General features: G+C 50.0%; 1 protein-coding gene across 1 annotated transcript in view; it reads right to left on the bottom strand.

The window, feature by feature from the left end:
- The window catches only part of sema3d (sema domain, immunoglobulin domain (Ig), short basic domain, secreted, (semaphorin) 3D), a 119,461-nt gene that overhangs the window by 70,376 nt on the left and 30,707 nt on the right, over positions 1 to 18,378 (bottom strand). The window contains exon 2 of the mRNA XM_055653507.1: positions 13,729 to 13,910. Coding sequence (XP_055509482.1) covers positions 13,729 to 13,873 — 145 coding nt within the window. The 5' untranslated portion in view covers positions 13,874 to 13,910. The remainder of the gene's footprint in view (positions 1 to 13,728; positions 13,911 to 18,378) is intronic.

Genomic DNA, 18,378 nt, shown 5'->3' with positions numbered 1-18,378 from the left:
GCCAAAGCCTATCAGCCGACTAACCTACACGTCTTTGGAGTGTGGGAGGAAACCGGAGCACCCGGAGAAAACCCACGCAGTCACGGGGAGAACGTGCAAACTCCGTACAGACAGCACCCGTAGTCTGTTTTAAATTCACCTCAAAATGACTTCTGCGATGGCTGCCTTTGCTGTGAATCTGCGGTTGTGGTGATGTGACCTTCCTTTCAACAGCCTAAATACCTCAATCACCAAAACTAAATCCCTGCCCAACAGTGTCTAATTCCTCCAGAAATCCTTTAAGTCTTCAGAATTGTGTCTTACAAATGAGCAGGTGTACAGTTGCAAATACTCTGGGCTGGGGTTGTGTTTCAGGTATGGAACAAGGGTCCTGCGTTGGGCCGGCAATGTCATCACAGACTGGGAGGATAAACATTTATCCTTCACCGAATATACATCTAGGGGAGACTGGCAGATTGCCTCATTATTCCAGCCATGTTATTGCCAAGAGGAATGTCTTCAGCCAACCCTAGAGTAAACACTCCAACACCACACCAGTTAAAGCTGCAACAAGATGCAGGACCACACTTAGAGCCACACGGTGTGTAAACAGGCCCTTCGGCCCAACTCGCCCACACCAGCCAACATGCCCCATCTACACTAGTCCCACCCCGACCAACATGCCCCATCTACACTAGTCCCACCCCGACCAACATGCCCCATCTACACTAGTCCTAGTCCCACCCCGACCAACATGCCCCATCTACACTAGTCCCACCCCGACCAACATGCCCCATCTACACTAGTCCCACCCCGGCCAACATGCCCCATCTACACTAGTCCCACTCCGACCAACATGCCCCATCTACACTAGTCCTAGTCCCACCCCGACCAACATGCCCCATCTACACTAGTCCCACCCCGACCAACATGCCCCATCTACACTAGTCCCACCCCGACGAACATGCCCCATCTACACTAGTCCCACCCCGACCAACATGCCCCATAGCCCCACCCCTAGACCAACATGCCCCAGCTACACTAGTCCCACCCCGACCAACATGCCCCATCTACACTAGTCCCCCCCCGACCAACATGCCCCATCTACACTAGTCCCACCCCGACCAACATGCCACATCTACACTAGTCCCACCCCGACCAACATGCCCCATCTACACTAGTCCCACCCCGACCAACACCCCCATCTCCGACCAACATGCCCCATCTACACTAGTCCCACCCCGACCAACATGCCCCCATCTACACTAGTCCCACCCCAACCAACATGCCCCATCTACACTAGTCCCACCCTGACCAACATGCCCCACCAACATGCCCCATCTACACTAGTCCCACCCCGACCAACATGCCCCATCTACATTAGTCCCACCCCGACCAACATGCCCCATCTACACTAGTCCCACCCCGACCAACATGCCCCATCTACACTAGTCCCACCCCGACCAACATGCCCCATCTACACTAGTCCCACCCTGACCAACATGCCCCATCTACACTAGTCCCACCCCGACCAACATGCCCCATCTACACTAGTCCCACCCCGACCAACATGCCCCATCTACACTAGTCCCACCCCCCGACCAACATGCCCCATCTACACTAGTCCCACCCCGAACCCCCCATCTACACTAGTCCCACCCCGACCAACATGCCCATCTACACTAGTCCCACCCCCCGACCAACATGCCCCATCTACACTAGTCCCCCACCACGACCAACATGCCCCATCTACACTAGTCCCACCCCGACCAACATGCCCCATCTACACTAGTCCCACCCCGACCAACATGCCCCATCTACACTAGTCCCACCCTGACCAACATGCCCCATCTACACTAGTCCCACCCCGACCAACATGCCCCATCTACACTAGTCCCACCCCGACCAACATGCCCCATCTACACTAGTCCCACCCCGAGCAACATGCCCCATCTACACTAGTCCCACCCCGACCAACATGCCCCATCTACACTAGTCCCACCCCGACCAACATGCCCCATCTACACAAGAACCACCTGCCTGCGTTTGGCCCATATCCCTCCAAACCTGTCCTATCCATGTACCTGTCCAAGTGTTGTGATAGTCCCTGCCTCAACTAACTCTTCCGGCAGCTTGGTCCATACACCAACCACCCTCTGTGTGTCAAAAAGTTACCCCTCAGATTCCTATTAAATCTTTTCCCCCCTCACCATAAACCTATGTCCTCTGGTCATCGATTCCCCTACTCTGGGCAAGAGACTCTGTGCATCAAGCAAGGTGCCCACTTCTATCAGGTTAGGGTTGCGTCTGTGGACATTAGTAATGACTTTTCTCTCTGGCGATTCTTTCCTTTAAATCCTTTGCTTCCTAAAACCTTGTTACAGATCCGTTCACAACTTCCCAACAACATTGAGACATCTGACACATCTGCGAGTCGGCAGAAATGGAATATTGTCAGACTGAAACAGAGCAGTTTTTGGAAATAATGGCAAAGTATGAATCGAGTGGACGTGGAGAGGATCTTTGCACTAGTAGATAGACACAAAATACTGGAGGAACTCAGTGGGTGAGGCAGCATCTCTGGAGAGAAGGAATTGGCGACATTTCGGGTCCAAATCTCCACTAGTGGGAAAGTCTAGGACCAGAGGGCACAGCCTCAGAATTAAAGGACGTTCCTTTAGGAAGGAGGTGAGGAGGAATGTCTTTAGCCAGAGGGTGGTGAATCTGTGGAATTCATTGCCACAGACGGCTGTGGAGGCCACAAGTCAGTGGATATTTTTAAGGCAGAGATAGATAGATTGTTGATTAGTGCGGGTGTCAGGGGTTATGGGGAGAAGGCAGGAGAATGGGGTTAGGAGGGAGAGATAGATCAGCCATGATTGAATGGTGGAGTAGACTGGATGGGCCGAATGGCCTAATTATGCTCCTATCACATATATAAGTTCTCAATGCTGTACTGTCCCTCGTTCTAAACTCACTAACTTCTCTCCAAACTTTAATTAAACTGAAAGGGGACTCCGACCAACACGGACGGAGGCGGGGAGAATGTTGGTTTTTGTCCAGAACTAAACGCTGACTTGTAAACCCACAGGCCAGGTGGGATTAAAGGCTTTAATATCTGAGGGTGGGACAAGTTGTTAAACACAGAGACAAGCACACATTCTCCCTGCTCTCATTAAAAGTGCAATTTGAACTCTGTTGCTGCTGCAAACACAAGTATGTTTTAGTTTGGAACCTGTAGCCATCTGGTATGTGGCTTATTCACACCAAACTATACATGGAGCTGCTGACAGGTTGAACATATCTCCACTCAGGAGGAGTTCTTTCACTGTGTACTGCGTAAGTGAGTGAGTGAGTGAGAGGAGAAACCATTCAGAAAGTGATTTTCTCCCCGCGCTCCCCCTCCCCCTCTCCATCGGCCCATCTTGTCTACTCCGCCATTCAATCATGGCTGATCTATCTTTGCCTCTCAACCCCATTCTCCTGCCCTCTCCCTATAAACTTTCACACGCTCACTCGCCTTATAACTCAAGCCCAGGTCACTTCCTAGTCAATCTCATCGGCACCATATCCACTCTTTGAGCGTCACAGTGGTGCAGCGGGTAGAGCTGCTGCCTCACAGCGCCAGAGACCCGGGTTCCATCCTGACTACGGGTGCTGTCTGTACGGAGTTTGCACGTTCTCCCCGTGACCTGCGTGGGTTTTCTCCGGGCGCTCCGGTTTCCTCCCACACTCCAAAGACGTGCAGGTTTGTAAGTTATTTGGCTTCTGTAAATTTGTAAATTACCCCCAGTGTGTGTAGGATTGTACTGGTGTACGGGTGGACTCGATGGGCTGAAGGGACTGTTTCCACACTGTATCTCTAAAGTCTAATGTCCCAGATAACATCCTGGTGAGTACCCTTTCCCCCTGAATGAGATCCTTCCTCTAGCTTGGTGAGCAGAACTGTACACGCTCCCCATATCTCACTCTGAATGCTCACAAATAAAACTATGCTATGAACAGGCTCATAGCTTCCCTTCACTGAACTGAGGAAATTCTTCCGTGTACATGAGTATAGAATTCTGAGTATTGAAGTTGGGAAGTCATGCTGCAGTTGTACAAGGCGTCGGTGAGGCTGCATTTACAGTATTGTGTTCAGTTCTGGGCACCGTGTTACAGGAAAGATGTCGTCAAGCTGGGAAGGGTACAGAGAGGATTTACGAGGATGTTGCCAGGACTCGAGGGTGTGAGCTACAGGGAGAGGTTGAGCAGGCTGGGTCTCTATTCCTTACAGCGCAGGAGGATGAGGGGTGATCTTGTAGAGGTGTATAAAATCATAAGAGGGGTAGATGCACAGAGTCTCTTGCCCAGAGTAGGGGAATCGAGGACCAGGGGACATAGGTTCAAGGTGAAGGGGAAAAGATTTAACAGGAACCTGAGGAGTGACTTTTTCACACAGAGGGTGGTGGGTGTATGGAACAAGCTGCCAGAGGAGGTAGTTGAGGCTGAGACTATCCTAACTTTTATGAAACAATTAGACAGGTACATGGATAGGACAGGTTTGGAGGGATATGGGCCAAACGCAGGCAGGTGCGACTAGTGTAGATGGGACACGTTGGCCGGTGTGGGCAAGTTGGGCCGAAGGGCTTGTTTCCACACTGTATCACTCTGTGACTCTACGAGTCTATGAGTCCATGTCTATAAGTCTATATGTCTATGAGTCTAGGTTTATGAGTCTACGACTATATGACTCTATGACTATGAGTCTATGACTCCAGGAGTCTCTAGCTCTGAGGCTCTGTAACCTATCCCTGCCACCTGAGAGCTGTGTGTAGTAGGCAGGGTGTAGAGTTGGCCTGTGATGTGAGCATTACTGCCGTGGGCAGGCGGACACATGGCGTGCTTCACTTACTCCTGTACACTGTGTCAGCAACAGCAAACATGCAACGGCATTGGCAGAGCTCGTCGGGAGGAATGTAGCTTCTGGCCTTTTGTGTTTCAATGGTTTACTTTGGCAAAGAGCAAAGAGGTAATCGCAAAAAAAACATTCACCTTCTCAACTGCGGAGACTCAACTTTCAGAAAAGAATCTTTGTTGCTGGGAAAGTCATTTATTGGAAACATACAGCGCGGAAACAGGCCCTTCGGCCCACTAAGTCTGTGCTGACCAGCGATCACCCGTTCACACTAGTTCTATGCTATCCCACTTTCCCATCCACTCCCTACACACTAGGGACAATTTACAGTGGGGCTGATTAACCTACAAACACGCACGCCCGTGCCAACCAAGATACCTCATCCACGTTAGTCCCACCTGCCTAAGCTGCCCGATATCCCTTTAAATCTCTTTCTTATCCTTGTGCTGGTCCAAATGTCTTATAAATGTGTTCAAGAAGGAACTGCACATGCTGGAAAATCGAAGGTAGACAGAATTGCTGGAGAAACTCAGCGGGTGCAGCAGCATCTATGGAGCGAAGGAAATGATCAGTCTGAAGAAGGGTTTCGGCCCGAAACGTTGCCTATTTCCTTCACTCCATAGATGCTGCTGCACCCGCTGAGTTTCTCCAGCAATTCTGTGTACCTGTCTTATAAATATCTTAATTCTAGTTCAAATGTGTAGTTAGGAGCTGCAGCTGCTGGTTTAAACCGAAGATAGACACAGAATGCTGGAGTAACTCAGCGGGACAGGCAGCATCTCTGGAGAGAAGGAATGGGCTGCTTGCTCCGTTGAGTTACTCCAGCATCTTGTGTCTATCTTTAATTCAGGTTCATTTTGTTATTCTGTCAGTGGTGCTTGAAATTCTTTTGCACAACTTTGAGTTTGCTCTGCAATCCTGCACCATTCTGCTGCTTAGTGCTTGTATCTTATTATAGGAATCTGAGGGGCAACCTTTTCACACAAAGGGTGGTGGGTGTAAGGAACGAGCTGCTGGAGGAACTTACAAAATTCTTAAGGGGTTGGACAGGCTAGATGCAGGAAGATTGTTCCCAATGTTGGGGAAGTCCAGGACAAGGGGTCACAGCTTATAAGGGGGAAATCCTTTAAAACCGAGATGAGAAGAACTTTTTTCACACAGATAGTGGTGAATCTCTGGAACTCTCTGCCAAAGAGGGTAGTTGAGGCCAGTTCATTGGCTATATTTAAGAGGGAGTTAGATGTGGCCCTTGTGGCTAAGGGGATCAGAGGGTATGGAGAGAAGGCAGAGGTACGGGAGACTGAGTTGGATGATCAGCCATGATCATATTGAATGGCGGTGCAGGCTCGAAGGGCCGAATGGCCTCTACTCCTGCACCTAATTTCTATGTTTCTATGTTTCTATGTAGTTGAGTCAATTTAAGATTTAACAGGCAGTTTAGCACAATGTTTAAGAAACATTTAGACAGGTACATGGATAGGGCAGGTTTAGAGGGATATGGGCCAAACATAGGCAGGTGGGACTAGTGTAGATGGGCATGTTGGTCAGTGTGGACAAGTTGGGCCAAAGAGCCAGTTTCCATGCTGTATCACTCTGACTCGACAGGTTAGGCAGAATCTGTTCAATTGTTCTATAGCTCTCTACATCACCATCTATATCTCTCGTTTCCCTTTCCCCTGACTCTGAAGAAGGGTCTCAACCCGAAACGTCACCTATCCTTGTTCTCCACAGATGCTGCCTGCACCGCTGAGTTACTCCAGCACTCTGTGAAACGTCACCTATCCATGTTCTCCACAGATGCTGCCTGACCCGCTGAGTTATGGTGCAGCAGCATCTATGGCGCGAAGGAAATAGGCAACGTTTCGGGCCTAAACCCTTCTGGAAATAGGCAACGTTTTGGGCCAAAACCGTTCCGGGTTTCGACCAGAAACGTTGCCTATTTCATTAGCTCCATAGATGCTGCTGCACCCGCTGAGTTACTCCAGCACTTTGTGAAACGTCACCTATCCATGTTCTCCACAGATGCTGCCTGACCCGCTGAGTTACTCCAGCACTCTGTGTCTATCTTTGGGAAAAACACTCAATGTTTCGTCAACAAATGAAGTGAACTCAATGCAGAACTGGAACTGAAAGATGAACAGACTCTTGTTGCTAAACCTTTGGCAGTTGGATGAGAAACACAATGGATTGTTTCTGCTCTCGCCAAGCCTAATTAACCACATCTCCAGCCCTTTGAAGGTTTTGGGCTGGGAGGCACGAAGTGAATTCTTTGTGGGAGCTTTGCATGAAACCCTCCAGGTACGCGGAATGGTAGCTGGTGCCATCAGAGAGAGCCTGCAGCCCACACCTGGCTGCCTCCTTGACAGCTGGAATGTGTTGGAGAGATAAGCTGAGATGAACAAGCCTGCAGCGAGCGGCAAGCAGCCTGTTCTGCTCCCTTGCACCCACAGGCAACGTTACAAAAGATGCAGAGAGTAAACACACTGTCAGTATCTACACTCTGACAGTCACCGCCCTCAGGAGTTACTGTCAGTAACAAAGGTATCTTCATCTAAACTCCCACCTCCATTATACCCCAACACAGATTAATGTTCTTATCTCACGGGAACAATACAAGAAACTGTAGAATGTCAGCTCTTCCTTCACACATAGAACACAGAGCACAGCAACAGGCCCTTCAGCCCTTCAATGTCCGTGCCCAACATGATGCCACGTTAGTTATCCCTCCACTCCCTGCGTGTCCACGTCCCTGTCTAAAAGCCTCTTAAACACCACGATCGTATCTGCCTCCACCCCCACCCCTGGCAGCACGTTCCAGGCACCCACCACCCTCTGTGTAAAAAAACCTGCCCCGCACATCTCCTTTAAACTTTGCCCCTCTCACCTTAAAGCTATAAGACATAGAAGCAGAATTAGACCACTCGGCCCATCGAATCTATACCACCATTCAATCATGGCTGATCTATCTCTCCCTCCTAACCCCATTCTCCTGCCCATCACCCCTGACACTCGTTCTAATCGAGAATTTGTCAATCTCTGTCTTAAAATTACCCATGGACTTGTGGCCTCCACAGCCGCCTGTGGCAAAGAATTCCACAGATTCACCACCCTCTGACTAAAGAAATTCCCCCTCATCGCCATTATAAAGTTGCCTCCTTTTATTCTGAGGTACATGGAGAGGACAGGTTTGGAGGAGGGGATATTGGCCAAACGCAGGCAGGTGGGACTAGTGTAGATGGGACACGTTGGTCGGCATGGCTAAGTTGGGCCGAAGGGCCTGTTTCTGTGCTGAATAGTTCTACAGAGGGAGAGTGCAGTGGAGGTTGGTTCGGGAGATGAGCTTCCCAATGAGGGGAGATTAAACAGGCCGACCGTGTACAGGCAGTACCATGTGGGATCTCACTGAAACATGCTAAATATTTACACCGCTTGTGATCATTGGAATGCTCAACTCAAGAGGCCATCGAGGCTCCGTTTAGTTTAGTGTTGAGATACAGCGCAGAAACAGGCCCTTTGGCCCACCGAGTCCCCACCGACCAGCGATCTCCGCACATCTCTGGAGAACATGGTTACTTGACATTTCGTGACTGGACCCATCTCAGAGTCTCGACCCCAAACATCACCTATTCCTTCTCTCCAGAGATGCTGCCTGACCTGCACAGTTACTCCAGTATTTAGTGTCTATTTTCGGTGTAAACCCAGCATCTGCAGTTCCTTCCGACACGCGTACATACAAGACTTAATCTCACATCGTTGGGTTAAATCTGGATGTGTGTACGTTGTGCAGAGCAATAGATTTAGTCTAGTTTATTGTCCCGTGTACCGAGGTACAGTGAAAAGCTTTTGTTGCGTGCTAACCAGTCAGCGGAAAGACAATACATGATTACAATCGAGCCGTCCACAGTGTACAGATACAGGATAAAGGGAATAACGTTTAGTGCAAGGTAAAGCCAGTAAAGTCTGATTATAGATAGTCCGAGGGTCACCAATGAGGTAGATAGTAGTTCAGGACCGCTCTCTGGTTGTGGTAGGACGGTTCAGTTGCCTGATAACAGCCGGGAAGAAACTGTCCCTGAATCTGGAGGTGTGTGCGTTGGTTTTCACACTTCTGTACCTCTTGCCCGATGGGAGAGGGGAGAAGAGGGAGTGGCCGGGGGTGAGACTGGTCCTTGATGATGCTGCTGGCCTTGATCCCCGTGTCTCCCCCTGTCTCCCCCCTGTCTCCCCCCGTCTCCCCGTCTCCCCGTCTCCCCGTCTCCCCGTGTCTCCCCTGTCTAACCCTCCACCATCAGATCTCCCCTCAACCTGCTCCAACCCAGTCGAGCCAGCAATCAGCTTGCAGTTCGTGTACCTGTGTGACTGGACTTTAACACGTGTTGATGTGTCCCGGGGTGAGCAGACAGATTATTACTGATTAGGGATGTCACAGTTTGACATGAACCAGTTGTAGGAATGAGGATAAGGACTATTGTGTAATGAGCCCCCGGGTAAAACGCAACTCAGTCTCTGCCCCAGTGAAGACAATTCCCCTCGTCTCACAAGCAAATCTTCGGTTTCCTCCCACACTCCAAAGACGTGCAGGTTTGCAGGTTAATTGGCTTGGTGTTCATGTGTAAAATTGTCCCTGGTGTGTGTAGGGGTTGCTGGTCGGCCTGGACTCGGTGGGCCGAATGGCCTGTTTCTACACTGTCTCTCTAAACTAAACTAAAGACTATGTCCATGTTCTCCAGAGATGCTGTCTGCCAGGACTCGGTGTGCCTAAGGGCCTGTTTCTACACTGTCTCTCTAAACTAAACCAAAGACTCTGTGAGTGATGGATCACTGGCTATCGTTGCGCTGTAATGATTCTATGAATCTGGCTGTGTCAGGTACCCGGGGGACTGGCCCTGCCCGTGATCTGAGCTGGGGAAAGGGAAGTCTCTCCCTCAACAGCTGCTGCCTTTCAATGACAACACGATCCAATTATAATTCACATTGATGTCATGAGTGTTGGTATTGAGCAGAGCTTGCCTCGACATCTGCAAGCTGCTCACATGGACTCAAGATGTATCTGTATTTCTGGGACCCTTTGATTTGGAAGGGCTTAGTGTGCGGGGATCGCTGGTCGGCATGGACTCGATGGGCCGAAGGGCCTGTTTCTGCGCTGTATCTCTAAACTAAAGTAAATTAAACTAAACTAAGGCGCCCTTGTTCCCCATATTTTCAATTGCCACTAGGATCAAATGACTGGGAGGGGCCAGGGCTAAACAAAGGTCTAGAGACCACGCTCGTCCTGAACAACAGCAGGATAGGAGGTGCCGGCTCCAACAGGAAGAAGATCCTGACAATGACACACAATCATTCCATATTGTTGATGTTGAAACAGTTCAAAGGCAGCACAGAATACTCTGTCTGCTCTAATCAGGCATCTTGGCTTCAATAAGTAGTTTAACCTCTCTGTGTGTGATTCCCCTTGTGTGTGCAAACATCCAAAGGCCAGGTGATTAGTGCGGGTGTCAGGGGTTATGGGGATAAGGCAAGAGAATGGGGTTGAGAGGGAGAGATAGATCAGCCATGAGTGAATGGTGGAGTAGACTTGATGGGCCGAATGGCCTAATTTCCGCTCCAAGACCATGTGACCATGCCCATGCCAGCCGAGATGCCTCATCTATGCCAATCTAGCCACACTTGCCCACGATTGGCCCATATCCCTCCCTCTAAACCAGTGGTTCCCAACGTGGGGTGTACACCCCACAGGGGGGCAATTTCCACCTAATGTTTTTTTCTTTTTTTTTACAATTTTTTAGTAATTTCTTGCTCAGAACATTAACTGTCTTTAGTTTATTTCATTTTTCTTTTTCATGGATGCCATGTTCTTTTGAAGCTTGTTTAAACCAAGGTATTGGCGTTTTAAGCTTCTTCAGCTGAAACAGAGTTCACTTTTTAAATGATAAGAATTATATATCACCACATGGGGAGGGGGCATCAGGATTTTAGAGGTGATTAGGTGGGGCATGGCCAAAAAAAGGTTGGGAACCACTGCTCTAAACATTTTCTATCCATGTCTAAATGTCTTTTACATGTTGGGATGGTCCCTGCCTCACCGACCTCCCCTGGCAGCTCGTTCCATTCACCCTCATATAGCTTGAGAACATGACCAGTTCACCCAGGGACCATTCCTCACTGTCTCTGGTTGTGGATTAGTCACAGACACCTGGATCACACTCTGCTCTCCTCTCCACCAGGTAGAAAGAGTGGCCTAATTTCTCTGTTCTATCTATGTTTCTATGTAGGGAGAGAGGGGGTGGGGGTTGAGGGAGAGGGGGGGACAGGGGGGAAGGAGAGAGGGGGGGAGAGGAGGAGAGAGAGGGGATGTGGGGGGAGAGGGGGAGGAGAGAGGGGGGTGGAAGAGGGGGGGATGTGGGGGAGAGAGAGGGGGGGAGGGGGGAGGGGGGGGGGGGGGAGGGGGGACCCCTGAAGGGGGGGGGTGGGGGGGGGGAGAGGGCCGAGATGGCCTCTGTGACCTAATTCAGGGGGGAGAGGGCAGCTGTTTCAGGTGAGTGAGTTGCGGGGGCGTTGATTAGTGGCAGCTCCACCTGAGCGGACTGGCCCCAGCATGAAGTCACAATCAGGATTATCCAATCCACTGGTAATTGCTCCAATTAACATTCCAGTCGTCATATCTGGTCCCGGGGAATTGCCCCGGGGGGGGGGGGGGGGGGGGGGGGGGGGGTGGGTTGGGGGGGGGGGGGGCGGGTCACGTGGCATCTCTGGAGAAAAAGGATGGGTGACATTTTGGGTCTGTAGAGGGGTCCCAACCCAAAACGTCACCTATCCACGTTCTCCACAGATTCTCCACAGTCACCTATCCATGTTCTCCAAACAGATGCTGCCTGACCCGCTGAGTTATGGTGCAGCAGCATCTATGGAGCGAAGGAAATAGGCAACGTTTCGAGCCGAAACCCTTGTGGAAATAGGCAACGTTTCGGGCCGAAACCCGGAAGGGTTTCGGATCGAAACGTTGCCTATTTCCTTAGCTCCATAGATGCTGCTGCACCCGCTGAGTTACTCCAGCACTTTGTGAAACGTCACCTATCCATGTTCTCCACAGATGCTGCCTGACCCGCTGAGTTACTCCAGCACTCTATGAAACGTCACCTATCCATGTTCTCCACAGATGCTGCCTGACCCCCTGAGTTACTCCAGCACTCTGTGTCTATCTTAGGTATAAAGCAGCATCTGCAGTTCTTTGTTTCTGCACAGCGGGTAGAGCTGCTGCCTCACAGCGCCAGAGACCCGGGTTCCATCCCGACTACGGGTGCTGTCTGTATGGAGTTTGCACGTTCTCCCCGTGACCTGCGTGGGTTTTCTCCGGGCGCTCCGGTTTCCTCCCACACTCCAAAGACGCGCAGGTTTGTAGGTTAATTGGCTTCGGTAAAATTGTAAATTGTCCCTAGTGTGTGTAGGATAGTGTTAGTGTGCGGGGATCGCTGGTCGGCACGGACTCGGTGGGCCGAAGGGCCTGTTTCCGCGCTGTATCTCTAAACTAAACTGAACTATAGTAACACTGCTCTCCTCCCTCACAGTGAGCAGCTTCCCACTGCCCCTCCCGTCAACACACAATTATAAATAGTCCAGCGATGTCTGAGCTTCCAGAAGCTTCCTGTGGTGGCCGTACCTAATAAACACATCACCTTCAATGCAGAGTGAATTCTAACAATGTCCTCTTGCATTCAGTATCCAAAACTAAGCTAAACACTCCAGCAATAATATAAATGCTTCTTTCTTGCCTCCAAGGCACAGGTCAAATATCTCCTTGCAGCCGTGTCACAAAGTCACAGAAACAGACACAGAGAGACACAGAGACACAGAGACACAGAGACACACACAGAGACAGAGACAGAGAGACACAGACACACAGACACAGAGTCACAAGACACACACAGAGACACAGAGACACACACAGACACACAGAGACACAGAGACACAGAGACACACAGACACAGAGACACAGAGACACAGACACACAGACACACAGACACAGACACACAGAGACACAGAGACACAGAGACACAGAGACACAGAGACACAGAGTCACAGAGACACAGAGACACAGAGACACAGAGACACAGAGACACAGAGACACAGAGACACAGAGACACACAGACACACAGAGACAGAGAGACAGAGACACAGAGACACAGACACAGAGACACAGAGACACAGAGACACAGAGACACAGAGACACAGAGACACAGAGACACAGAGAAACAGACACAGACACACAGAGACACAGAGACACAGAGACACAGAGTCACAGAGAGACAGAGACACAGAGAGAGACACAGAGTCACAGAGTCACAGACAGAGTCACAGAGACACACAGAGAGACACACAGAGACACAGAGACACAGAGACACAGAGACACAGAGTCACAGAGACACAGAGACACACAGACACAGAGACACAGAGACAGAGACACACAGACACAGAGTCACAAACACACAGACACACAGACACACAGACACACAGAGACACACAGAGACACAGAGACACAGTTTAAGAATAAGGGGTAAGCCATTTAGAACGGAGATGAGGAAATACTTTTTCTCACAGAGAGTTGCGAGTCTGTGGAATTCTCTGCCTCAGGGGGCGGTGGAGGCCGGTTCTCTGGATACTTTCAAGAGAGAGGTAGATAGGGCTCTTAAAGGTAGCGGAGTCAGGGGATATGGGGAGAAGGCAGGAACGGGGTACTGATTGGGGATGATCAGCCATGATCACATTGAATGGCGGTGCTGGCTCGAAGGGCCGAATGGCCTGCTCCTGCACCTATTGTCTATAAATGAAACTAAAGCAGAGTAAAGGAGGCTTACCTTTGTGGGACAGCTTGAGGCGGGGTAGACTCTGCCTCCATGTTTGTGTGGACGGGGCAGCGAGCAGGAGAAGTGATATCCAGATGTGGCAGATGTGGCAGATGTGGAGGGCCATCCAACTCCTCGCCCTTGCCGTCTGCTTCATAGCTCCGGCACCACACGGTCCAACACTAGTACCAGATCTGCAACAACAAGCAGCAAGGGTCACACTCAGGCAACAAGTCATGTTCAAGATAGGAGCAGATTCATTTTAGGTCCATTTGGACCCCTTGATCAAACGAAATGTATACTCCACCACCCAAGACACAACATAATTTACATAAACATCCATGGCTGTGATCTATCTCTCCACTCACTAACCCCCCCCCCCCCCCCGATTCAGAGTCCTGCCCCCGGCTGGCTCGATTGTCCCGCATAAAGCCCCCGGATGACGCACCCGCAGAGCCCCCGGCGTGCGCTCAAGGATCTAAGCCGCGCGGGGCAGTGATGTAAGGCTCTGCCGTCAACCCCGATACCGCCGTGCAAAGCGTGGCCTCCACAGCCGTTCCCGGTGCAGATTCACCACCCTCTAACTAAAGAAATTCCTCCTCATCTCCTTCCTAAAGGAATGTCCTTTAATTCTGCCACTGTGCCCTCTGGTCCTAGACTCTCCCACTAGTGGAAACATCCTCTCCACATCCACTCTATCCAGGCCTGTCAGATTACAGCTGGACACAGGTCCAATGAGAGGCAGCAGGGTGGTGGTACGAGGACATTGGTCAGAGGAAGATCACTGCCTGCATTCACACCAAGGATGCGGAAGGACTGTGGTCAAAGCTGCCCTGTTTACAGATAGTCATTCAGGGAAGGTCGACACAAAACGCTGGAGTAACTCAGCGGGACAGGCAGCATCATCTCTGGAGAGAAGGAATGGGTCGAGACCCTTCTTGGTTATTCAATGGACAATAGACAATAGGTGCAGGAGTAGAGGCCATTCGGCCCTTCGAGCCAGCACCGCCATTCAATGTGATCATGGCTGATCATACCCAATCAGTACCCCGTTCCTGCCTTCTCCCCATATCCCCTGTCTCCGCTATCTTTAGGAGCCCTATCAAGTCAAGTCAAGTCAAGTTTATTTGTTATGTACACATACGAGATGTGCAGTGAAATGAAAGTGGCAATGCTCGCGGACTTTTGTGCAAAAGACAAACAACAAAACAACCAAACAAACTATAAACACAATCATAACACACATATTCTTTTACATAATAAATAATCGAAGGAAAAAAATCAGTAGAGTTAGTCCCTGGTGAGAAAGGCGTTTACTGTCCGTATGGCCTCTGGGAAGAAACTCCTTCTCAACCTCTCCGTTCTCACCGCATGGCAACGGAGGCGTTTGCCTGACCGTAGCAGCATGAACAGTCCGTTGCAGGGGTGGAAGGGGTCTCTCATGATTTTATTTGTTCTGGAGTTGCACCTCCTGTTGTATAGTTCCTGCAGGGGGGTGAGTGAAGTTCCCATAATGCGTTCGGCCGAACGCACTACTCTCTATTGAGCTCTCTCTTGAAAGTATACAGAGAACCGGCCTCCACCGCCTTCTGAGGCAGAGAATTCCACACACTCACAACTCTTCACGGAGACAGCATACAGACTGAAGCAGTTTCTAGGCTCGTCATTTAAAAATAAATGGCTACAGGGTCACGTTGGCCTATTTTGCCAACACACACACAACATTGAATGGTTCACCTCCAGAACACGTCAATGTAGCAACGACTCACACACAGAGGAAGAGAGGCGCTGGGTATCAGTAATCCTCAAAACATTCTCCACGCTAAGGTTAAAGAAATTAGGTTAGTTTTAGTTTTCGTTCAGTTTAGTTTAGAGTTTAGTTTAGTTTTAGTTAAGAATGGTTTTAGTTTAGATTACATTTAGATTAAAGTAAGACTAATCTTAGATTTATTTCCACACCGGCCAACATGCCCCATCTAAACTAGTACCACCTGCCTGTGCTTGGCCCAGATCCCTCGAAACCTGTCCTATCCTGTTTAACTGTTTCTTAATGTTGTGATAGTCCCAGCCTCAACTACCTCCTCCTGAAAGCTCATTCCATACACCCACCACTCTTTGTGTGAAAACGTTACCCCTCAGATTCCTATTAAATCTTTCTCCCTTCACCTTAAAACCATGTCCTCTGGTCCTCGATTCCCCTACTCTGGGCAAGAGACTCTGTGCATCTACCCGATCTATTCCTCTCATGAATTTATACACCTCTATAAGATCTCCCTCCTGCGCTCCAAGGAATAGAGAATCAAGATGTTACTTTGCGTTCATGATTGTTAATCTCCTGGGAGATGAACTTGTAAGTTCCTCCTTCCCCCTGTAATTACAGCAACTTATCTCTAAGGAGTAACTCAGCGGGTCAGGCAGCATCTGTGGAGAACATGGATCGGTGACGTTTCACAGAGTGCTGGAGTAACTCAGTGGGTCAGGCAGCATCTATGGAGAACATGGATAGGTGACGTTTCACAGAGTGCTGGAGTAACTCAGCGGGTCAGGCAGCATCTGTGGAAAACATGGATAGGTGACGTTTCACAGAGTGCTGGAGTAACTCAGCGGGTGCAGCAGCATCTATGGAGCTAAGGAAATAGGCGACGTTTCGGGCCGAAACCCAGAAGGGTTTCGGCCCAAAACGTTGCCTATTTCCAGAAGGATTTCGGCCCCGAAACGTTGCCTATTTCCTTCGCTCCATAGATGCTGCTGCACCATAACTCAGCGGGTCAGGCAGCATCTGTGGAGAACATGGATAGGTGACGTTTCAGGTCGAGACCTTTCTTCAGACTGAGAGTCAGGGGAGAGGGAGACATAGAGATATGGAAGGGTAAGGTGTGAAAAGGAGAGATCAAAGGGAATAAAGCTCAAGGAAGATGTAAAATAGATCGTTGTTAGCTCCGGGAAGGTGACATTGAAGCACACAAAGATGAAATGTAATCAGGAGGACAGTCAGACTGGTCGGAGAACTAGGACAGGGGAGGGGATGGAGAGAGAGGGAAAGCAAGGGTTACTTGAAGTTATAGACGTCAATATTTATAGCTCTGGGGTGTAAGCTGCCCAATGGAATGGGAGGTGCTGTTTTCATGCTGTGACTCTTATCTCTCTGTAGCCGCTCATGTGACTGGTTCTCAGCTTGGTCCATGACCTTATCAGGAGCAGAGTGGCCTGCAGGCAGCCTGTTGCAAGCTGTGATAACCCGCCACACACACACGCATACACGCACACACACACGCACGCACGCACACGCACACACACACGCACCCACGCACACACACACGCAAACACACACACACACATGCACACACGCACACACACACACACACACACACTCACACACACACACACACACACGTACACGCACACACACGCGCACATGCACGCACACACACACACGCACACGCCACCACGCATGCACAGCGCCCGCAACAACAACACAACCATTCACGGACCCACTCTTATCTCACAGCCACCACCGACACAGAGCAACAGGATCCTGGGGTTACCGCACAGAAACCCAGGCAGGTCACGGGGAAACACACAAACATAGACAATAGGTGCAGGAGTAGAGGCCATTCGGCCCTTCATGCCAGCACCGCCATTCAATATGATCATGTCTGATCATCCACAATCAGTACCCCGTTCCTGCCTTCTCCCCATATCCCTTGATTCCGTTAGCCCTAAGAGCTAAATCTAACTCTCTCTTGAAAACATCCAGTGAATCGGCCTCCACTGCCTTCAGTGGGAGAGAATTCCACAGATTCACAACTCTCTGGGTGAAGAAGTTAATTCCTTTTGATGAGTGAACATGCAGCTGACATCAGCAACCTTCCCCCCAACACCAAACAGCAGAAAGATATTATGTCCCAAAAGAGCTGGAGACTTGGATCTGAAAATCGCTCTCAAATTGCATAGATCACCAGTGTAAAAACATCAGTGTTGTTGCCACAGACGGCTGTGGAGGACAAGTCAGTGGATATATTTAAGGTGGAGATAGATAGATTCTTGATTAGTGCGGGTGTCAGGGGTTGTGGGGAGAAGGCAGGAGAATGGGGTTAGGAGGGAGAGATAGATCAGCCATAATTGAATGGTGGAGCAGACTCGATGGGCCGAATGGCCTAATTCTGCTCCTGTCGTTTGCAAACAGTTGGAATTCATGAACCACTTTATAATCTACAGCAGTGGTTCCCAACGTGGGGTGTACGCCCCACAGGGGGGCAACGGAGCGCGACTGAGGAGGTCTGGCTCCAAATTTTCTATTTTAATTTTTTTGGATTTTCCATCAGGTAAACATATGTAGTTTATGTTTCAGAGAGTAAATAATTTTTTATTTAAGAATTATATATCACCACATGGGGGGGGGGGGGGCATCAGGATTTTAGAGGTGATTAGGTGGGGCATGGCCAAAAAAAGTTGGGAACCACTGCTCTGCATGTTTCTTGCCTCTGTTTTCGTTGCGTTCTATTTTGGTGGCACGGTGGTGCAGCGGGTAGAGCTGCTGCCTCACAGCGCCAGGGACCCGGGTTCCATCCTGACTACATGTGCTGTCTGTACGGAGTTTGTACGTTCTCCCCGTGACCTGCGTGGGTTTTCTCCGGGTGCTCCGGTTTCCTCCCACACTCC

The sequence above is a fragment of the Leucoraja erinacea genome, chromosome 22 (genome assembly GCF_028641065.1).
Source record: "Leucoraja erinacea ecotype New England chromosome 22, Leri_hhj_1, whole genome shotgun sequence".
NCBI classification, from domain to species: domain Eukaryota; kingdom Metazoa; phylum Chordata; class Chondrichthyes; order Rajiformes; family Rajidae; genus Leucoraja; species Leucoraja erinaceus.
Note: the sequence above shows the minus strand (reverse complement) of the source record. Positions and strands in the feature narration are given on the sequence as shown.